This window comes from Bos indicus, chromosome 11 (assembly GCF_029378745.1).
Source record: "Bos indicus isolate NIAB-ARS_2022 breed Sahiwal x Tharparkar chromosome 11, NIAB-ARS_B.indTharparkar_mat_pri_1.0, whole genome shotgun sequence".
Lineage (NCBI taxonomy): Eukaryota > Metazoa > Chordata > Mammalia > Artiodactyla > Bovidae > Bos > Bos indicus.
Window position 1 is genome coordinate 86,566,028 of NC_091770.1, and position 23,432 is coordinate 86,589,459.

At 48.7% G+C, this 23,432-nt stretch overlaps 1 protein-coding gene across 11 annotated transcripts in view; it reads right to left on the minus strand.

Annotated features, from left to right (window-relative positions):
• ATP6V1C2 (ATPase H+ transporting V1 subunit C2) overlaps nucleotides 1–23,432 on the minus strand; it is a 60,599-nt gene that overhangs the window by 16,827 nt on the left and 20,340 nt on the right. For 7 of the 11 annotated variants that reach the window (XR_011569406.1, XR_011569404.1, XR_011569400.1 and 4 more), the window contains exons 4-6: nucleotides 11,430–11,515; nucleotides 10,299–10,328; nucleotides 3,465–3,559 (exon numbers count right to left, since the gene is read on the minus strand). Coding sequence is in view for 4 of the 11 variants with exons in the window: in XM_070799135.1 (XP_070655236.1) it covers nucleotides 3,465–3,559; nucleotides 10,299–10,328; nucleotides 11,430–11,515 (211 nt within the window). In the remaining 7 variants the exon portion in view is untranslated. The remainder of the gene's footprint in view (nucleotides 1–3,464; nucleotides 3,560–10,298; nucleotides 10,329–11,429; nucleotides 11,516–23,432) is intronic. The other 4 variants (XR_011569401.1, XM_070799136.1, XM_070799134.1 and 1 more) reach the window with 2 other exon arrangements.

Sequence of the window (23,432 nt, forward strand, 5' to 3'; positions counted from 1 at the left end):
ATCTCTAGTCTTTCCCATTCTATTGTTTTCCTCTATCTCTTTGCACTGATCACTGAGGAAGGCTTTCTTATCTCTCCTTGCTATTCTTTGGACCTCTGAATTCAGATGGATATATCTTTCCTTTTCTCCTTTGCCTTTAGCTTCTCTTCTTTTCTAAGCTATTTGTAAGGCCTCCTCAGATAACCATTTTGCCTTTTTGCATTTCTTTTTCTTGGAGATGATTTTAATCACCACCTCCTGTACAGTGTCATGAACCTCCATCCATAGTTCTTCAGCCACTCTATCTATCAGATCTAATCCCTTGAATCTATTTGTCACTTCCACTATATAATTCTAAGATTTTATTTAGGTCATACCTGAATGGTCTAGTGGTTTTCTCTACTTTCTTCAATTTCAGTATGGATTTCAATAAGGAGTTCATGATCTGAACCACAGTCAGCTCCCGGTCTTGTTTTTGCTGACTGTATAGCGCCTCTCCATCTTCAGCCACAAAGAATATAATCAGTCTGATTTCAGTGTTGACCATCTGGTGATGTCCATGCATAGTCATCTCGTGTTGTTGGAAGAGGGTGTTTGCTATGACCAGTGCATTCTCTTGGCAGAACTCTATTAGCCTTTGCCTGCTTCATTCTGTACTCCAAGGCCAAATTTGCCTGTTACTCCAGGTACCTCTTGACTTCCTACTTTTGTATTCCAGTCCCCTACGATGAAAAGGACATCTTTTTTTTCTGTGTTAGTTCTAGAAGGTCTTGTATGCCTTCATAGAACCATTCAACTTCAGCTTCTTCGGCATTGGTGGTTGGGGCATAGACTTGGATTACTGTGATATTGAATGGTTTGCCTTGGAAATGAATAGAGATCATTCTGTTGTTTTTGAGATTGCACCCAAGTACTGATTTTGGACTCTTGTGGACTATGAGGGCTACTCCGTTTCTTCTAAGGGATTCTTGCCCACAGTAGTAGATACAATGGCCATCTGAGTTATATTCACCCATTCCAGTCCATTTCAGTTCACTGATTCCTAAAATGCCAATGCTCACTCTTGCCATCACTTTTGCCACTCCCGTTTGACCACTTCCAAATACCTTGATCCATGGACCTAACATTCCAGATTCCTATGCAATATTGTTCTTTATAGAACTGGACCTTACTTATATCACCAGTCACATCCGTTTCTTCATTCTTGCCTTCTGGAGTTACTTCTCCACTGATCTCCAGTAGCATATTGGGCACCTACCAACCTTTGCCTTTTCATACTATTCATGGGGTTCTCCAGGCAAGAATACTGAAGTGGTTTGCCATTCCCTTCTCCAGTAGACCACGTTTTGTCAGAATTCTCCACCATGACCCATCCATCTTGGGTGGCTCTACATGGCATGGCTCATAGTTTCATTGAGTTAGACATGGCTATGATCTACGTGATCAGTTTGGTTAGTTTTCTGTGATTGCGGTTTTCATTCTTTCTGCCCTCTGATGGAGAAGGATAAGAGGCTTGTGTCCCTCAGGCTCTGTTGGAGGTCAATTCTGTCTGACCCTCGTCCTGGCCCCTCTAAGTACCCGCTGTGGCTGAGCCCTGACCAGTGCCCAGGTTTCCAGGCTCAGCTGTGCCCCAAGTAGCCCCTTCATGCTCTGCACAGAGAAGAAGGCTCTTTCCAGTTTGGAGAGAGGTCACCAGTCTGACCACAGGGAGATGTCCCTTGTTCTCGAAGTTTCAGGAGCACATCCAAGTTCCCCTCCTCAATGGGCAGGGAAATGAGACCACCGAGGCCAAGACCCGGTTCCCCGGGTGCCTGGCCTCAGGTGCCTACCTGCTCTGGCTGTATGACCTGGTGTCAGCTGAACCTCTCTGAGCTCGATGCCACGGAGCAGATTACCCAGGAAGACGAGTCCTTTCTCCAGCAGACTGAGCCCCTTGAGGGTGGGTCTGCACCTGGGTCAACTCTGCAGTTCTGGACAGAGTGGCTGGCACTTGGCGGTGCTTCAAGAATGTGTCCAGGACCAAATACTCCCAGCCTTGCTCCTTCTGGCCTCTGGCTGGCATGCACTCCCCACCACTGAAGGCATGTGTGCCAGGCAGAGCCTTGAGACACCATGTACCTCCCTGCATAGGGATGCTTCAGGTGGTGGAGGTACCAGGGGCCAGTGCCCTGAGTGAGTGGACAAGAAGCAGGCTCCCACTAACCACTGTGGACACGCATATGGCGAAGAAAGAACCTTTGCTATTTACTGTAGGCTGGTGAGATCTAGAGGCCCTTTAACAACTTCAGTGTGGCCCAGCCCACAGAGATGGCCGCAGTCATGGGCTGGGTCCCCATCCCTGCTCCTTTTCATTAATGGAGGCAGGTGGGCTCAGCTTTCAGCTGGCAGGAGGGTCGGGGGCCCAGCCCTGCCCGTGTCAGCATGGGGCACCTCCCAGTGGGGAGACCTGCTTGGACACCCAAAAGACACTGGTCACTTTAGAAGGGAGTTTCTCTGACCAGGATATCTCTAGTTAACTGATTTTCATTTCCCACTGGGGAACAGGCCCGAGCCAGTGCCAAGGGCATCACTCCAGTGATCCTGGGGCAGACACAGGGTGAGGAAGCTGATACCACTTTGATACTTTCATTCATGGAGCAGAAGTTGGAGACCACGGCTCACCAAGAAGGCTGAATTGTGGGGCCAGGGCTTCCCGGCTCCCCAGTGTCATCAGGGGTGGCACGCTGGGCAATGCCTTGCAGGAGTTAGGGCTCCTAAGCCCAACGCTGCACTGAAGCTGACAGTTTTTGTTACGTCAACAACCACCCTGGGGGTAGGGGTGTCAGGGAGGGGCTGACTTCTCCATCAGCATCTTTCAAAGGGGGGCGCAGTGAACGGACTCCAGGGTCTGGGCTCAGAACACCAAGGGGCTCAGAGTGCCCCTGGAGGGGAGTGTCCTGTAAGATGAAGCCATCCTGTCGAGTGGTAGGTTTGGAAGAGGTATTCTGGCCTGGAGAATTCCATGGACTGTATAGTCCATGGGGTCGCAAAGAGTCGGACAAACTGAGCGACTTTCACTTTTCACTTTGGAAGAGGTACATACGGTTTCCCTGTGTTGAGATGGGAAAGAATCTGTCTGCAATGCAGGAGACCCAGGTTCGATCCCTGGGTTGGGAAGATCCCCTGGAGAAGGGAATGGCAACCCACTCCAGTATTCTTGCCTAGAGAATCCCATGGACCGAGGAGCCTGGCGGGCAACAGTCCATGGGGTCACAAAGAGTCAAACATAACTGAGCAAGTAACTTTGGAAGAGGTATAGGGGGGCAGGTGGTCATCAACCTGTTTCCAGGGTGCCCTGAACCCCACCCCGCCTTCTGCCTCTGGCATCCTGGAAAGTGCCTCCTTGCTTCATCAGGGTCCAAAGGCCATGTAGATTCACCCCAGTGTCCCCAGACGGTCAGGGTCACAGATGTGCGACCCCCCTGGAGAGAAGACCCTCCTTGTACCTTTGCCAGAATGTCCACGACGCTCACCAGCGGCTGCTTGGCGGGATACTTGGCCACATCCCATTCGAAGTGGGTCACAAAGGACGTTAGGTCAACTGCAAGAGACAGACGCATCTCAGCAGACAGTGGGCCTCCCTTCTCTCCTGAGACCCAGGCGCCATGCCCAGGCCAACGTCCCCACTTAAACCAATGAATTAGAGAAACTGAAGGACAGACTCGGGGCTCCCCCCTCTCTGGGACAGCAGAAGCCGGGCCAGACACCAGCCAGGCCCGCAGGCAGCTCCCAAGCCCCTCAGAAAAGCCCATCACCCGGGATGCTGTAAGGGTGAGCTCCTGTGCCCAGACTCAAACCCAGACAGCTGCCCCAGAGCTCTGCGTGAGAGGCCCTGCCTTTGCAGGAGGTGGACCCTGAGTTAGGAGAAACTCAGACACTGGGAGAATTCCCCGCCCTTTCCAGTAGGTTCGGACATGCCCTGCCATGAGTTATTGGCTAGAAGTACCCCAAAGGCATGCCAGAGAGCCCCAAGCCACCCTCTGCAAACCACACAGCCTGTCACAGGTGCCAGCTGCCCAGCAGACAAGCAATCTTCCTGCCTCCCACGCCCAGCATTAGACAGGCCAGCGCCATGCACGTCTGCTTTAATGAAGGCATTTTCAACATTAGCAAAATACTAGTGTTCGCGTATGTGGTTTTCGCCACTTGGCACAGATGTGCTTTTGTCAGGGTATCTCCTTTGTATAAAGTCTATAGTGAGAAGAACAAATCCGTGTCTTTTCAACGTTTCCTTTTTTCCCTCACTTCCTTCAAAAGCAAACTAAACCTCGCATCCCCAGGGTGTTTGCGATTGTCTCTAATGAGCTGAGGGCAGAGGAAGAGGCTTGGAGGTCAGTGCTGGGGGCGGTGGGGCACAGAAACATGTTAGTAACCATCCTGTTTGCACCTCAGTCTCCCTACCTGAGCAGTGGGAGCACCAGGGGAAGTCTCTCAAGGGCCCACTCTCCTTAGGGGAGGGCCCGCACTCCTCTAAGGTGCTACCTGGGGGCCAACTGCAGGTTACACCCCAGTCAGTCACCCCTTCCGTGTATGGCATGCTAAGAGGGCCCCCGAATTCCTCGAAGCCAGCAAGAAGGGCCTGGATTCTCACCCCAGGTTAGGTGGACGCAAGCCTTTCCCAGCCTACCCTCACACAGATGGAAAGGGACTGGCCACCATCCCTCGACATTCAGGCACCATGACCGAAGGCAGCTCGCTACCATGCCAGGGTTGGCAGGTCATAGCCTGCTCGCCCTCAGTCTCCTGGGGACTCTGGTCTAACCTGATACCCCAGTGAGATGCATGATGCGAGGAGGGCAGGACTGCAGGAGGAGGGGAGCCAGCACCTGCCTCCTGCCCTGGGGGCTAGGGGGCTCGGAAGGCTTTGAGGAGACCCTGTATTCACATGGGTCCTGAGGGGGCCAAGAGTTTGCCATGTGGCCAGTGAAGGAGGGGGCTGGGTGTTGACCAGGTGGACTGGCCAACATCACTTCTGGGCACGGGGAATCCCTGGGTCAAGCTGATGGGCCAGGGGTATGGACGGGCTGGGGCTGTGGACGGAGTGGGGTCAAGTCTCGTCTACACCTTCTCCTGTGGCAATCAAGACTCCGGGCCCGTTTACTGAGCCCCTCATGTATGCCGGGAGTTGGACACACATCCCTCCGACTCCAACAGCAGAGCTGAAAGCTCAGCAAAGCAGGTCCAGACACAAGCCTCCAGGGGCTACGTAGCCAGGCGAGCACACCTGTGTCCTGAGCAGTCATCTCAGGTTTGCAATAGAGAAGGAAAAGCTTGGGGGCCCAAGCCCTGCGGGTGGAGGCAGGAGGTCAGCTTAACAGGATGCAGGGATAGTGACCCCAGGGCAAAATGGAGCCTGGGGGGACACTTGGGTTTCCAGGTTGCATGGGGGCATGAAAGAAGGGGACATTCACTCAGGCAGGCAGCCAGGAGGTGGCAGCCTGGGCCAGAGCAGAGGCGAGAGGAGACGGGCTCAGCTCGAGATGAGTCTGAGTCGGACAGCTGGGGTTGACGAGTCGCCACGGAGCAGATGGAAATGAAGTGGGGCTTGGGGGAGGGAAGAGGTCTGAGAGCAGAGCTGTTAGATGGGTTTTAACATAAGGATGGCTTCCCTGGTGGCTAAGATGGTAAAAACGTCTGCCTACAATGTGGGAGACCCGGATTCAATCCCTGGGTCAGGAAGATCCCCTGGAGAAGGAAATGGCAACCCATTCCAGTACTCTTGCTTTGAAAATCCCATGGACAGAGGAGCCTGTTAGGCTACCAGTCCTTGGGAGTCACAAAGAGTCAGTCGGACACGACTGAGCGACTTCACTAACTCACTCAACATAAGGATGACGATGCTGGTGACGACCTTCACAGCCAGCTGACCCTGGTTGGTGCTTCACCCTGGCCTGGATGCATGAAATATTGGATTGGCCAGAAAGCTCATTTGAGTTTTTCCATAAGAGGATACCAAAATGCTTGAACGAACTTTTTGGCCAACCCGATATTTCAGTTAATTTACTTTTCAACCCTGTTGGGTCTTATCATCATCTCCAGCTTAGAGATAAGGAAACTTTGGCACAGAGTAAGTCATGTAACCCCCACCAGAAAAGGAGACGAGGAACGTGGACCTGGGGGTGGGGGGTGCTCCTTCTCTGCCCCACCCTTGGGCAGGTGAGGCAGTGGCGGAGGCAGTGGGGGGTGGGGGGACACAGGGAAGCTGTCATGGGTTGGTGCCTTCCTGAGAACCACACATTGATACATCTGGTCTCGGGACTTAGAGAGGTCCTTCAGATTCCAAGGGCTCCCCTTGTGGCTCAGCTGGTAAAGAATCCGCCTGCAATGCAGGAGACCTGAGTTCGATTCCTGGGTTGGGAGGATCCTCTGGAGAAGGGAAAGGCTACCCACTGCAGTACTGTGGCCTGGAGAATTCCAGGGACTGTATAGTCCATGGGGTCGCAGGACACAACTGAGCGACTTTCACTTTCAGATTCTAATGGTGTTGCGATTGCCGAGGGTACCCCGCAGGCACCAAAGGCAAGGTCCTGACCCAGCGAACTAAGTGCCCTTAGAAGGAGGCACCAGAGAGCCGCCCCCACCCCCGCCCCGTCCTGTGTGTGTGTGCTCCCACCAAGGAAGGGACGTGTGAGCACACAGCGGAGGAGGCAGGTTCTCACCAGGAGCCAACCCTGCCATCCCCCTGACCCTGAATTTCCAGCCTCCAGAGATAAATGTCCGCGGTGTAAGCTCCAGTCTGGGTATTTTGATATGGTAGCCTGAGTTGACTCATACAGGATTTTGGTACTAATTTGATATTAATATGGATTGGGGGACTGCCACACTAGGGCAGGGAGGTGACTTTGCAGGGAGGATCCAGGCCTGTGAGGAGCTGAATTAAGGTCTGGAGGATGGCAGGGGCATGGTCAGTGGCAGAACCGAAGGTCACAAAGGACTTGTCCTGTGTCAGTGGTCACCCTTGATGCTGCTACTGAACCCTACTGTGGGCCAGGCACTGGACAGGCATGACCGTCACACAGCTCCCATGCTGGTCGCTCGCTGCCTGGTGGGAGCCAGCAACACCTCCCCGCAACAACAGACCAGGGAACATCCCCCTAGGCTGATGCCAGGCAGATGTGTGCTCTGGCGATCCCCACCACTGCCCCCTCCAGACCCCGTGGGCACACCACACCACCCAAGCCAAGCCACCCCCAGCCCCTCACTCTCCCTCTCATGGCTGCCCTTGTCCTAAACATCAGGATGGAGACCAAGTCCTGAAAGCCTGCCCAACGCTCCCTTCCCTTGCCAGCCAGAGCCTGTGGACGCTGGCCAACTCCTTCTCACTAATGACGCTACACAACCATGGTTGATTCCCCTGCTCTTTCAGGCTCCTTGAGGGCAGTTGACTATCTCTGTGTCCCCAGAGCTCTGTGACAGTGTCCAGCAAGCGGCAAGTGCTTCATACGAGAACTTCCTAATAACCCTGATTACTGTCCTAACACTAGCCAGGTTGCTTAGAAGAGGTACCTTTTAGACAAGCTCTTGTCTCCATGCATTTTTTACTAACTCCGGGCTTTCCAGCATTCAGCCCAAAGAGAATGAATGCATCCTCCTGTCCACTAGAACGCCTATAATTCCTCTACAACTTAGCCCCTCTCCTTGTGAAGGCTCCCAAGACCTTGGTTTCCATGACAGCACATGAGGCGCTGCGGGTCTGATCCCCGGACTGCGAGCTCCTGGAGGGCGATCATCTCTGGATGCCTAGAACCCAGCACAGCGCCTGGTGCTCAATGGCCAAGTGTGAGTATCTGATGGAGGAGGGAAGATAAGGAGACGGTGACGAGCTCCCTGCAGAAGGCTCCAGAGACCTCTGGGTTGTGACTGTGACTTCCTCCTCCGACGTCGCCTCTCCCCAGTTGGGAGCACCAGTTCCAGACACTGCGCCTTGCCCAGATCACGTAGACGAGGACCTTACCCCTCGCACATTGCCTTTGGTGAGAGTGTGGTCCGAGGACGGTTCTCAGCCTTAGAAAGTGGCAGCCCTGGATCCTCTGGGTGCTCCCAAACCACAGCCTCCTCTCTGCCTGCTTGTAACGACAGGCTCCCCTCCCCTCCTGTCCCCTGGCTGAAATCCCAGAAGCCTGGGCTCCAGGAAGCAGTGCGTGCTTGGATCGAAGGCCTGTGAGGTCAGACCATGACCCAGGCGGGCTCACTTTGAATCAAAACACTCAAAACACACAGATGGCTGCCCTTGAGCAAGTGATGTCATCCAAGAACCTAAACAAAGCCTTCCCGGCAGCAGAGGAACAAAGGACCGGTGACCACACTGACAGAGGCCAGACAGCCAGACAGACTGTCAGGTGGTTCCAACCCTGAGCCTTCCAGGGCCCCAGCCAGACCAGGGCATGTTTGCTCAGCTCTGCTGCAATCACACACGCCTGTGTCCTTCCCGCTTCAAGCGCAGCAAGAAGCAAAGAACAGATGGAAACAAAAGGTGCCCAGGCCGAGAACCGTAAAGGGATTAAGTCCATAGAGGCAAGAAAACTAAGACCCAGGAAGGTGACTTGCCAAGGTCGCAAAGGGCCAAGGCTGACCGCTCCGAGGCCGGGGCTCCTGGCCCTTCAGGAAACATAGCCCAGAAGACCTGGGGGGTAACCTCAGAGAGATCAGATTAAAATCTCACCTGCTGGAGAAACCCTGAGCTCCTGCAGTTAATTCTATCACTAGCTCTCTGGGTGCTCTCTAGAAGAAAAATAGTTCCTCGTCCATCCGAATAATATCAAGAAAGTTGAAAGTGTTAGTCACTCAGTCGTGTCTGATTCTTTGCCACCCCATGGACTGTAGCCCACCAGGCTCCTCTATCCGTGGGATTCTCCAGGCAAGTGGGTTGACATTCCCTTTTCCAGGCGATCTTTCTGACCCAGGGCTCCACCCTGGGTCTCCTGCATTGCAGGCAGACTATCAGGAGAGCCTGAGCCAAACTGTCTCAAAGGTGTCTTGACTGCAGTACTTTTCAGAGACTTTCCTATGCTGCTGTGCGTGATGAATGTTCAAGAGCGGGCCATGAACGCTACCCGAGGGTCCTTGACTTTTGTTTGCACAGGGCTGGGTACCAGACCAGCTTTGGAAAATCATGGGGACCTGACTCCCAGGAGGCCTAGAGATAACGAAATAGATGGAAACAAATAAGGCTGGATTCTCTCCTCCTGAGAGGAGACTGAGGATGGATACGATGTAATAATGACACCTAATTTTAATTGACGTGAATTTTGAATAGAATGCAAGCATTTTGATCATTATTGTCAAGTGAGCTCACATTCTCGAATCCTCAGTTCAGTTCAGTCGTTTAGTCATGTCCTACTCTTTGTGACCCCATGGACTGCAGCACACAAGGCCTCCCTGTTCATCACCAACTCCCAGAGTTTACTCAAACTCATGTCCGTTGAGTCGGTGATGCCATCCAAGCATCTCATCCTCTGTCGTCCCCTTCTCCTCCCGCCTTCAATCTTTCCCAGCATCAGGGTCTTTTCAAATGAGTCAGTTCTCGAATCCTAAAGACCAGGTTTCTCAGATAGAAAAGTAGTCCTAAGTCAGCATTTCCGTCTAGGGCCCTATGAGTTACCTGCTGGGAAATAAATCAGTTCATCAACTCAACAAAACAATTTTTTGGATTAGCACACAGGCGAGGAATCTCAGTGTAATTAACAGATTGCATTTGGGAAGGCATTTTGGCGACTTCTGGTCTGCCAAGATTTGTATATGTCCTACCTAATGGGATTTGCTGGTTTTAATTCCACCAGTCTGAGCAGGTTGGAGAAAAACCAATGCAAACAACACCTTCTAACGGGAAAACCAGAAATGGCCTGTTAGAGCACAGAGGCTCTCCCAGGAGAGGCTCGAAGAGTGTATGAGAGACCCCCATTGAGGCCACACAAAGCTAAGCCTGGCGTTTAAGGATGTCAGGGTCCACCCAACAGCCAGCCCTCGCAGGCAGGAGGATGCTGGGGATGGCCATCAAGGCAAGAAGCAAACCACAAACAAAAAGATGCCAAAGTCAATACTGAACTCCAGGAAGCATGCGGTGCTGCTGGGGGAGGCAGGGGAGACGCGAGGAAGAGGGGGAAGGGAAGAAACAGTTGCTGTCTGTGTTATATGGACACTGTGACCAAGCCATGAGGTTGTTACTTGAGAAATCCGTCGTCACCTGGTCACTGTATCCCTACAACCAGACTGAGATTCCACCTTCCCAGGGGCACGCAGGCATCACACTGAACACACACAGCAAACGACACACAACCTACTCTTTAAACACTTCATTTTTTCTTTCAAACCTGCAACGTTAGAGGATGGAGTCATTAGACTGCAGTAATATACAAAACTAAGTTCTGATTTAGGAATACGAACATTTCTCTTTATCAATTTAATCAAGCAAATATAACTAATGGTTTCCAAGGTTCCCAGATGGGAGCTCCCTAATGGTGCAGTGGATCGGACTCTGCCTTTCCACCGCAGGGGGCACGGGTTCAATTCCTGGTTGGGGAACTAAGATCCTGCATGGCATGTGGCAATCAAAAAAAAAAAGGTTCCGGGGGGAAAAAACATGAATATATACGTAATAAATTTATAATATTGATATATTTTAAATATTATATGTGTGTAATTATGCATAATATTATGTTATTGTAATGTATAATATTATATATGTATATTCATGTATAATATTAATAATATGTACTAAATGACATATTAAATATAGAATATATGCTTTCATTTTCAGTATACTGATGCATAGAGCCATGAGTTTAATTATCTCTACAGATATTGAAACATCTAATTCTAAGGTTCCCAAAGCCTCAGAGTTTTTGTCTTGCACATTTTAAAGGCACTCAAATTGTGCCCTAATACATAGACCAAAACATGCTTGGAATCTACAGGCTTGTCCTATCAACGTAGGAGACAGAAATTCCAAATGCAAACCCGCTACACAAAGTGTTTTTGGTCTAACCCTCATCTAATTACTGGGCACAGCTAAAGAATCCAGTTGGAGGTATTCCAGCCTCCTTTGGGGATAGGATTAAATCAATTAGGGTGTGGGGATAGAAGGGAGGCTGACAGAGAAGGTGCATGGGCCAACTAACCCCTAAACCCCATTGAATCCATTTTAATCTCAAATTTCACTGAGGAGCTCAGCCACAGGTAAGAAAAGCCAGGTGCTTTAGAAATGAGACAGAAGGAATATAAGGGAGACTGAGTCTTCCAAACAGCGGTGCCACTGTGCTCTAAGCGGCGTGGACAGCCTCTGCCTGGCATGTCAGTTTGGAGCCTCCGCGGTGCCGTGTCATTTCAGCCCTCCTGTGTGGCCACAGCTGGGACCACGAATGGACTAGAATAAGCTGGGAAAGGACCATCATAAGCGTGCTTCAGGGACCTACCTCCGTTGGCCAGAAGGTTCTCCTGGACCTTTCCCTTGGAGTCTTCCATCACTTCCACCACGCTCTGGGCCATTCTCCTTATGAGACTTTTGGGAAGGAATACAAAGCCAGTTAAGAGCAGAAAACTACCCTCAAAATGCTCTCCACTCTGCCGGGGCCACCCTTTGGGGAACAATTTGGCAATATGTACAAAGAAACATAAAACGCAAACTGGTAATTGAACCAGTATTTCCACTTCTGAGAAACCATCTTAAGGAAACAGGACAAACAGAAAAAGCTTTCTGAATAAAAAGATGCTCTTTGCAGCCATGTTGCTGACAGCAAGGAACTGGAAACCACCGGATGGTCTGACAATAGACGATTGTTTAAGTAAATGCTAGTGTACCCAGCTGAGGGATTATTAGCAGCCACTTTAGAACTGTGGTGTTGGAGAAGACTCTTGAGAGTCCCTTGGACTGCAAGGCGATCAACCAGTCCATTCTGAAGGAGATCAGCCCTGGGATTTCTTTGGAAGGAATGATGCTAAAGCTGAAACTCCAGCACTTTGGGCACCTCATGCGAAGAGTTGACTCATTGGAAAAGACTCTGATGCTGGGAGGGATTGGGGGCAGGAGGAGAAGGGGGCGACAGAGAATGAGATGGCTGGATGGCATCACTGACTCGATGGACGTGAGTCTGGGTGAACTCCGGGAGTTGGTGATGGACAGGGAGGCCTGGCGTGCTGTGATCCATGGGGTTGCAAACAGTCAGACACGACTGAGCGACTGAACTGAACTGAACTGAAAATAAGGTTTACAAAGAATTTCTAGGACTGTGGAACGAGGCATGTACTATAATGTTACATGAAAAAAAGCCGCAAACTTATACAGACCGTACGGCTGCAGCTATGTGAAAATGTCCCTCGTACTTTACATATTTTCTATTATAATCCAGTATTGCTTTTATAGGGCTTCCCTGGTGGCTCAGTAGTAAAGAACCTGCCGGCCAATGCAGGAGAGGTAGGTTCTATCCTTGGGTCAGGAAGATTCCCTTGAGAAGAAAATGGCAACCCACTCCAGTACTCTTGCGTGCAAAAATCCGTGGACAGAGGAGCATGGTGGGCTGTAATCCATAGGGTCAGAAAAGAGTCAAACACGACTCAGCGACTAAACAACAACAACAAATTGCTTTTATAATTAGAAAATTAAAGCTCTTTAAGTCTTCAGAAAACATACTGGAGGCTCCAGAAAGGTTAAGAAAGGATAAGACAGGAGATGCAGAGGCATTCCCATTTGCTGTGGCTCTGCCACATGTATGATTTGTGGCCAAATTTATTTAATCTCTGTGATCCATAGTTCCCTTCTTTGTAAAATGGGATGATATCCATTTTGAGGAATTGTTATAAATGTTAATAGACTAAATAGCAAAGAGTGTCCGCTTCTGGAAGCCCATCAGTTAGAATTGCAGGAGGAAGTAGGCCAGTCGCATTGAGGATCCACATCTTTGCCTCGGGCCCTCTCCTGGTTCTCCTGGCTCCCAGGAGGGAGCGGCTGCAGGCAGGGAGGAGGAAGAGGTCCCTGAATTCCAAGTGGAGGACGACTCCCCAGCTGTGGCAGGCACTGGCCATGTGGCCACTCAGAGGATGGCCCAGGGGCCTAGGGTCCAACACACAAAACTGAGGCAGAGGACCCCGAAAGGCCCCAGGTTAAAGGAAGAGACAGAGGAGGGAGGGAAAAAAAGAACAGAGTAGTGGGGAAAGCAACTTGCTTTGGTATCTAACCATTATCTGTTTGGGGCCAAAAAACTGATGAATACAAGTATAAAGTAATTAACCAGAAATGAACAACCATACTCTCCCACCCAAAACCATGTTTCATACTCTTTGCACGTCAACATTTTCCTTTTGTTGACCACGTGCCAATTTCTATATCACTGTTATTGAATCATCTCAATAATTCTCGAAGATAGGTATCATTCCCTTTTCCAGATGGGGAGACTGAGGCCCAGAGTAGTATTAATAATTTGCCTCCCAACTATCCAGTCTGTCTGTGGGCCCCACAGCTCTGGGCCACCTGGGTTTAAAATCTCCACAGATGTTGGCATTTCTTAGGATAGTTGTTCTGCCTCTTCCTAATCATAGCTGGGGCAAGGGACCGAGCTAATCTCATCCTGTTTCCTCGGCAACATGGCCGTGACACCCCTCCTCTCACAGAGTTTGGAACAGTGCGTGTAAAGAACCAGGCCCCTGGGAGTGTGTGATAAATACCTTCAGGTGTGCAGCCTGATGGAGACATTCAGGCTCCCTGCCCTCTGGCTCCCCAGGCGATTCAATAGGAGCTGAGGAGGCTGTGAATCCGGTTCCCTCCCAGTTCCGGTGACCCAATTCCTCTCGCCTCCTACAGCCTACAGGTGTGACAACATCCGTCTACCTGGGTTTCTGTACCATCCCCTGTGCTTCTCCAACAGTCCTCACGCACTCACATGCCCTTTCATGAAGAGTCTTTCCTCAAATTATCCTAATTGGAGTGTGTTTTCTGTTATTTATTTACAATGTATTTATTTTTGGTTGCAGTGGGTCTTGGTGGCTGTGTGCAGGCTTTCTCCAGTTGTGGCGAGAGGGGCCTACTCCTCGTGGCAGGGTGCAGGGTTCTCATTGTGGTCGCTTCTCTTATTGTGGAGCCCGGGCTCTAGGCACACAGGTTCAGACGCCCTGGTGCACAGGCTTAGTTGCTCTGCGGCACCTGGACTCTTCCCAGACCAGGGATCGAACCTGTGTTCCTTGTATAAGCAGGTGGATTCTTATCCACTGTACCACCAGGGAAGTCCCTCTTCTGTTATTTGTTAGAACCCTGATTCTATCAATTCATTTGTTCATTCACTCATTCATTTAGCAAATTCCAGATATTAACCAGCTATGTGCCAAGCACGGACTAGAGTGCTGTGAATGCAGATGCTGTGAACAATACAGCCCCTGCTCTCAGAGAACTTCTTTCTGATGCTGTCAAGGGTTCCTCTTTATCATCATTATAGTGACAATGCAGGTTGCTGTCTTTTATTATCATATCCTCAGTCATATTTTGAGTATTGTCCTTACATGAGGGTTCTAACTCCAGCCCCAAGGGCAATATTTTGGTGCATAGCAGCTGTTCAGGAAATGTTTGTTGAATGAATAATGAATGTCTGCTAAGCTGCTAAGTCGCTTCAGTCGTGTCCGACTCTGTGCAGCCCCATAGACGGCAGCCCACCAGGCTCCCCCATCCCTGGGATTCTCCAGGCAAGAACACTGGAGTGGGTTGCCATTTCCTTCTCCAATGCGTGAAAGTGAAGTCGCTCAGTCGTGTCGGACTTGTAGCAACCCATGGGCTGCAGCCTCCCAGGCTCCTTCGTCCATGGGATTTTCCAGGAGTGGGGTGCCATTGCCTTCGAGCACCTAAATAACACACGGGCCTCCTTCTCAGTAGACCTAAAAGGAGAACCCACTTGCCACTCTGTTAATGACTATTTGCTGTTTCCAATTCTAGCCTCTATGAAGTTTTTAACCATAACAAGTATGGTGGCACACCTGCCCCCAGGCGTGTACACCACCACGGAACATCTCAAAATAGCATGGTCCGACGAAGCTTAACTGCTGGAAGAATTGCTTGTTGCACCTAACAAAAATGTCCCTGACTTAGCTGTGATCATTAACCACAGGCATCAGTGAACTGAGTATTGCTAAATCAGAACACTTTTCTCATGGAAAGGAATATGAGAGTCTAGATGCTGTTTTAAATTTTTTTTTTCATTATACAGTTTATTGTAAAAATTTAACATGTCATGTTAGAGCTTCCTCATTCCTTTCATTAACTGCATAGTATTTCATTGCAAACGTGAGTCATAACTAATTTGCTCTATTGAGGGTTGCTTATGCTTTGATGGATTTTGCAACAAAACACACACTTTGCCCATTTGTACAGGCACATAAGCAGAGACATCTCTCTGCTCACAAAGGTCTATATAGACAAAGCTATGGTTTTTCTAGTAGTCTTGTATGGATGTGAGAGTGGACCATAAGGAAGGCTGAGCACCAGCATATTGATACTTTTGCACTGTGGTGCTGGAGAAGACTCTTGAGAGTCCCTTGGACAGCAAAGAGATCAAACCAGTCAATCCTAAAGGAAGTCAGTCCTGAAGATTCACTGGAAGGACTGATGTGGAAGCTAAAGCTCCAATCCTTTGGCCACCTGATATGGAGTCGACTCACTGGAAAAGACCCTGATGCTGGGAAAGATGGAGGGCAGGAGGAGAAGGGGACGACAGAGAATGAGATGGTTGGGTGGCCTCATCTACACAATGGACATGAGTTTGGGCAAATTCCAGGAGGTAGTGATGAACAGGGAAGCCTGACATGCTGCAGTCCATGGGGTTGCAAAGAGTCAGATATGACTTAGCAACTCAACATATGTAGAATGTACTGTCAAGTGCCTACCTCTTAAACCCTTGCCAACATGACAGATTATGTACCTTTTTAATCCCTGCCAATCTGACAGCTGAAAAATTCTGTCACTGTTGCTCTGACTTGCATCTGTTTGATCATCGGTGTGGCTGGACAGCTTTTGATAGGTTTATTGACTCTACAAATGACTGTTTTCTTCTGTTAATAGAGTGTTCATATCTTGTGTTGGTTTTTCTACTGGTTTCTTCATTAAAAAAACTTATTTATAAGGGCTCTTAGGTGTTTCAGGGACTCAATTCTTGAGACACTGTTTTGAGCTAGGTAACATCCCCATTTTAAAGATGAAAAAATTAATACTTAGAGAGCTAAAAGTCACCTTATATGAACTATAAGTGTCAGAGCAGAAATTGATCCTAAATCTACATGACTCTAAAGCCGTGCTCTTTAGTGGCAGTCTGGCTAAACTAAACTAAAGCTAAACTCTGGCTCCTTCCTCTAAAATACTGGGCAAAAACTTATTCTAACCCATAAGGGAAGATATATGCTGCTGCTGCTGCTAAGTCACTTCAGTTGTGTCCAACTCTGTGTGACCCCATAGACGGCAGCCACCAGGCTCCCCCATCCCTGGGATTCTCCAGGCAAGAACACTGGAGTGGGTTGCCATTTCCTTCTCCAATGAGTGAAAGTGAAAAGTGAAAGTGAAGTCACTCAGTTGTGTCCGACTCTTCGGGACCCCATGGACTGCAGCCCACCAGGCTCCTCCGTCCATGGGATTTTCCAAGCAAGAGTACTGGAGTGGGTTGCCATTGCCTTCTCCAAAGATGTATGAATCATATCTTAATTAAAAAAACAAACTGCAAACAGTATATAACTTGACTGGGGTGTTGGTTAAACTGACGTACCCAACAAAATTCATCAACCAGTTAATTCAAGATGTGCACATTTCACTCTATGTACATTTTACCTGATTAAAAAATTGTTTTGATCGCCAACAGGCACATGAAACGCATGTGAGCATGAAAAGATGCCCAATATCACTAATTATTAGAAAAATGCAAATCAAAACTACAATGAGGTATCATCTCACACCAGTCAGCATGGCCATCGTTATAAAGTCTACAATAGACTTCCCTGGTGGTCCAGTGACGAGGACTCCCTGCTTCCAATGTGGTGGGCCCTGGTTCGATCCCTGGTCAGGGAACTAAATTCTTTAAGAGTTTTCATGCCAGAACTAAAGACCCTACATGCTGCAGCTAAGACCTGTTGCAGCCAAGTACATAAATAAAGACTGTGAACCAAAACTCCTGAAGTCCGTACGCTCTAGAGCCCATATTCTACAACAGGAGAAGCCACCACAGTGAGAAGCTTGTGCACTGCAACTAGAGTAGCCCCACTTGCTGTGATTAGAGAAAGCTGCACACAGCAGTGAAGACCCCAGTACAGGCAAAAAATAAAATAAAATAAAAAAATTATAGTTACCATATGATCCTGCAATCCCACACCTGGGCATATATCTGGAGACAGTTCTAACTCAACATAGACACTCACCCCAGTGTTTGCACTATTCAATAGCCAAGACATGGAAGCAACCTAAATGTCCACCAAAAGATGAATACATAAAGGTGTGGTCCATATATATCTGCTGGAATATTACTCAGCCACGAAAAAGAATGGAATAACGCCGTTTGCAGCAACACGGATGGACCTAGAGATTATCGTATTAAGTGAAGACAGAGAAAGACAAATATGATATAATATCACTTATATGTGGAAACTGTTTTAAAAAGTGATACAAATGAACTTCTTCACAAAACAGAAACCAACTCACAGACATAGAAAACAAACCTATGCTTACCACAAGGGAGGAGGGAGTTGGGGAGGGATAAATTAGGAGTTTGGGACTAAGATATACACCCCTCTATATATAAAATTATAAATGACAAGGACCTAATATATAGCACAGGGAACTACATTAAATACCTTGTAATAACATATAATGGAAAGTAATCCAAACCACTTTTCTGTACACCTGAAATGAACATAGTATTTTAAATTAAACTTCAACCTTAAAAAAAAGAAAAGAAAGAAAATTTACAACAGATACTATCTGTTCAAGTCACCAGTAATGGGAAGATGAATAGCATGTGTCTCTTGATATGATGTACTGAGAAGAACACAACTTCACTTCTGGGGTATTCCTGAAAAAAGTGCATAATCTGTATCTCATCATGAGGAAACATCAGACGAGTTTAAATTAAGAAGCATTTTACAAAATAACCAACTTGTACTTGTCAAAGCAACTCAACGTAAAAGTCAGAGCCTGAATAACCATTCTAGTTTAAACAAGGCGAATAAGACATGACAATTAATTGTGAAAAACAGGGAGACAACTTAATGTTTACCACTATCTAAGAAAAATATGAGATTTTCTTTTGTTATTAAGGACACTATTGGCTAATTGGTGATATCCAACTAAATCAGTAAATTACAATAATACTGTATTCCTGATTTTGATCATTGTATTAAGGGACAATGTTAGTGGCAGTCCTTGTTTTTAGAAAATATAAAGTATTTAGAAGTAAAGGGACATTATATCTGCCAGGAGACTTCAGAAAAAACAAGTGAGAGAAGATAAAGTAAATGTGGTAAAGAGAAATTCTTTGAATAGTCTTGCAATTTTTCTGGAAATTGGAAATTAGCTCAGAATAAAACATTAAACAATATTTAAGCATGTACAGTACCTAATTCCACTTTTAAAAATTATATGTCAGTATATACCTAAATGAGAATCCTGACACGATTCTGGTAATATGAAACTGTTAATACTGGTTCCCTTCAAGACGGTAAAGTGTCCTGCCTACAATGTGGAAGACCCAGGTTCGATCCCTAGGTGGGGAAGATCCTCTGGAGAAGGAAATGGCAACCCACTCCAGTACTCTTGCCTGGAAAATCCCATGGACGGAGGAGACTGGCAGGCTACAGTCCATGGGGTCGCAAACAGTCAGACATGACTGAGCAACTAAACTTTCTTTATTTCTTTTCTTTTTCAGGTGTACAATAACAGGGACTTTCCCTTTAAATGTATTTCTGTAATGTCATGCTTGAAGTGATTAAGATGTATATTACTTTGGTAAGTAGAAAACAAAAGAAAAATAAATGAAAATAAATAAACATAGCAGCATTATTTACAATTGCCAAAAAAAACCAATCCAAGTGCTCATCAATGGATGCATAGATAAATAAAATGTAGTATTACTCATATAATGGAATATCGCTGTCGTGGTTTAGTCACTAAGTCATGTCTGACTCTTTGAAACCCCATGGAGTGTAGCCCACCAGGCTCCTCTGTCCATGGGATTTCCCAGGCAAGGATACTGGAGTGGGTAATCGTTTCCTAATCCAGGGGATCTTCCCCACCCAGGGATAGACCCTGCATCTCCTGCATAGCAGGTGAATTCTTTACTGCTGAGCCACCAGGGAAGCCCAATAGTGGAATATTATTCAGGCTTTAAAAGAAAGGAAAGTGTGCCACATGGTACAGTAAGGCTGAACCTTGAAGTCATTATGCTAGGTGAAATAAAAAGATAAACACGGTATGATTCCGTTTATATGAGGTAGCCAGCATCAAATTCATAGAAGCAGTAAGTAAAATGATGGTTTCCAGGAGCTTGGAGGAGGAGGGAATAAGGAGTTATATATAATGGATTAACAGAGTTTCGGTTTTGCAAGACTTCTGAAGTGGTGATGACAGTTGTACAACGATGTGAATGTACTTAATGCCACTGAACTATTTAAAAAATGATTAATATGGTTGTAAATAGGAGAGAATTCTAGGCATACAGAGGTGTCGCAAGCACCAGGAAACTGTCTCCCCACCTAGACAACAAGGACACTCGCCGAGTCTGTCTGATGTAGCCATTTCGGAACTCTGGAATCTACTGAAGGCCAGCAACTTCCAGGGGGACCATAAAACTGCAGTTAATCTTGGTCACTTTCAGCTCTTAGCACAGTGGCAGCAAGCCCTCAGAACCCGCAGCCACAGGCAGGCATCTGTGTGTTCCTGGAGCAATTTGCACACAGTTTGTGGGAGCCAGGGTGGGCAAAGGACACTGTCCTCCAAATAGCGAAGAATTTGTGCTCTGATAGCTGCTTCTGATCCCAGAGGTGCAGACAAAGAGGGTGGGCACCCCTGTTGCAACCTCCCTGCGTTGTGTTGTTGCAAGCCCCTCTCCCTCCAGGTGTGAGGCAGGGCAGGGAGGGAACAGAGAAGGGAGGGGGTCTTCAGGAGCTGAGCAGGCAGAATCCGGACACCTGGAACAGCAGGGATAAGAGTCGGGAGAGACGGAGTTGCCTGTGTCCAGGTGTATGACGGACACGTCCTGTCCTCCCTTTCTGCAAACACTCTGGGGCACCCCTAGCATTGCTGATTTCTGGGCTCCAAGGGCACCCAGAGTTCCCGCTGCCCCTTCAGGTGGATGGTGGCTCAAGAGCTGGGAGCACTGCCAGGCAGGTGTTCTGAGGTTTCTGTGTCCACCAACTAACCCTCCTGCAACCTGGAACTCATCTGACTGACCAGCATGCAGGGTCCCAGGGCTCTTCCAGGCATGGGGCTGTGGTTGGGAGAAGGCTGGCCTCACTAGACAGAAGTGGAGGAGGCCGCTGATCCCCATGCACCTGAGCCCACTCCCCCTCCCCGGGGCTCAAGCCCAGATGAGATGCTTCCTAAATGGCGTCTCCAGTACAGACCGTGCATAGCAGAGCATCCCCGTGGGCCACGCTTCCATCCAGGCACTCAGCTGGGCCATCTGTACCTACCTGCCTCGCCCCTGTTCTGAAGGAGGGACTGGGTCTCCTATACCCAGTTCCCTTGTAGGGACAGCGTGGCTATCAGGTTTCGAGGTAAGGAGCACAGGTCTACAGGGACACGAAAGAGGGTATCCACCCGACTCCAGGGTTTTCTGGATAATTCGGGCAGTGCAGGCTAGGGTTGGTCTAGTTTTCAGAAATGACCCCAAGCCTGGGAGGAGAGGGCCAACGGGTAACAGGGAGGGCAGAGGCCATTTCCATAGCCTCTGACACAGAGGAAAACAGTGGCTCCATCTAGCGAGCTGTCCTGAGTCCTCATGTAACAGGAGGGAGGGGGACAGGGCACAACTTTCTGAAAGAATGACCTAGCCCAAGGGGACAACATAAACCGATTAGAACCAAATGGGTCCAAGATGGCAGACAAGCTGACTGTAATTAGACCTTGATCCTCAATCAAGGTTTTTCCAGTAATCATGTATGGATGTGAGAGTTGGACTATAAAGAAAGCTAGCACCAAAGAATTGATGCTTTTGAACTGTGGTGTTGGAGAAGACACTTGAGAGTCCCTTGGACTGCAAAGAGATCCAACCAGTCCATTCTAAAGGAGATCAGTCCTGAATATTCATTGGAAGGACTGATGCTGAAGCTAAACTCCAATACTTTGGCCACCTGATGTGAAGAACTGACTCATTTGAAAAGACCCTGATGCTGGGAAAGATTGAAGGTTGAGGAGAAGTGGATGACAGAGGATGAGATGGTTGGATGGCATCACCAACTCGATCGACATGAGTTTAAGCAAGTTCTGGGAGTTGGTGATGGACAGGGAAGCCTGACAGGCTTCAGTCCGTGGGGTCACAAAGAGATGGATGTGACTGAGTGACTGAACTGACTCGCCCTCTGCGATAGCCCACACTCTGTCTGTGGAGTGTGCTTCTCTCCAAATCTGAATTAAATCCACTTCGTACCTATCACTTTATCTCTCACTGAATTTTTTCTGCAATGAGACATCAAGGATCAGAGCTTGATTAGGTCCTGAAAACCCAGGTACCGTGGGTTTTGGCTGGGTTTGCGTCCCAGCCACATGGGTTGAAGTCCCAAACTAAAGCCCACTCAGAGGACACATGTAAGATTCACCTGGCTCCACAGGACAAAGGAGGGGAAGCCCCAGGAGCTGAGCAAACAGGCTCAGGGAGGCTAAAAACTGCCCCGCCCCCTGCCTGCTTCCAGCCTCCCCACCCTGGTCCCTTCACTGGTGGCCGTACCAACCCTGCACCCTGCCTCTAAAGCAAGCCTCCCTCCTCCACACCAGCTGCTGTCAGCACACCAGGGGCTGTCGGGACCCTCTGTGGAAGACCCATACCCCAAACCTCCCCATACACAGAGCTACTGCCTGCAGCCAGACTGAGGCCCTGGAGAGAGAGGCCTAGAAGCTCCCACTCAAGCGGGCCCCCCCGCTGCTGACTCAGGGCCCCCCTCCCAGGGCACCTCACCCCCTCCTTTGTCTCTCCACTTCCTCCTCAGTCAGGGGACATGCCCCGCAGCAAAGTCATCAGGAAAATGTGAGCAGAGCAATTCAGTGACTTTGTTTTTAGAAACAAAAGATCCCCCGTGAGGCCTCTGGGAGGTCCCTGCTCTGGGGACTCTGGCCCCATTTACGGCTTACTGTGGATCCTATCCTTGCTTGACAGAAACTCTGAGTTTCAATAATGGATGGATATTCCCATCTTTAGAGCAATTCCATTCAGCAGAGTCACCCATCCCCTCCCCCATCACTCAAACCAGAACCTGCTCTAGCTTTGGGCACCTTGATTCTCCCACATCACAGCATAGACATTCTTTGTGTGTGTGTGTGAGTGTGTGTGTTAGTCACCCAGTTGTGTTGGACTCTGCGACCCCATGGACTGTAGCCCACCAGGCTCCTCTGTTCATGGAATTCTCCAGGCAGTAATACTGGAATGGGTAGCCATTCCCTTCTCCAGAAGCTTTTCCTGACCCAGGGATCGAACCCAGGTCTCCTGCATTACAGGCAGATTCTTTACCAGCTGAGCCATCAAGAAATTATTGGTCCTCTTCAAAAAGCCAACCTACCCTCAGAGAAAATTTGCCTTCTAGTGGAACATGGAGGGGGAAGGCTCCTTGTTCTGAATTGGTGCTAAAATGCTCTGAGGTCTTATAGGAGTAACTGGGCAGTTCTGCTAATACTTAGCTGATGATGTCTAAGTTCTGGAGAGTGCTACAAGTCAACCCACCAAGGGCTTCCCTAGTGGCTCAGTGCTAAAGAATCTGCCGGCCAACGCAAGAGACTGTTAGGTAGTTAGAATAGGAAACAGGAGTCCAGAATGGCCGTGGCTAAAAGACAAGGAAGTAAAAAGCCTGGAAAATAGATCAAAAGAAGGTCTGAAGACAGGAGTGAGGACCTCAGGTAGAACAAACAGCACTCCTGGCTAGCCCAATTTACATAGGGCAGGCCCAGGGTGGGAGGAAAAAACATATAAAAAGAGGAGCCAAAGGGCCAGGGACCCCCTCTCTTCTCTTCGAGCGTCTTTGGGTCGGCATGCCCTCGTGCCTCAAGGATGGATTTTCCTGCTATTTTCTAAATAAAATTGAGCTGTAACACAGACCTGTAACACTGATCTGTCTAAGAGCTATAACACAGTCTGTTCGAGACCTGAGAGCTATAACAGGGTCTGTCCGAGAGCTATGACACGCTGTGGGCTCTAACGTTCATGGCTTCAAGTTTTTGTTGAGACAAGACAGAACCGAGGAGAAGGAGAATACACTCG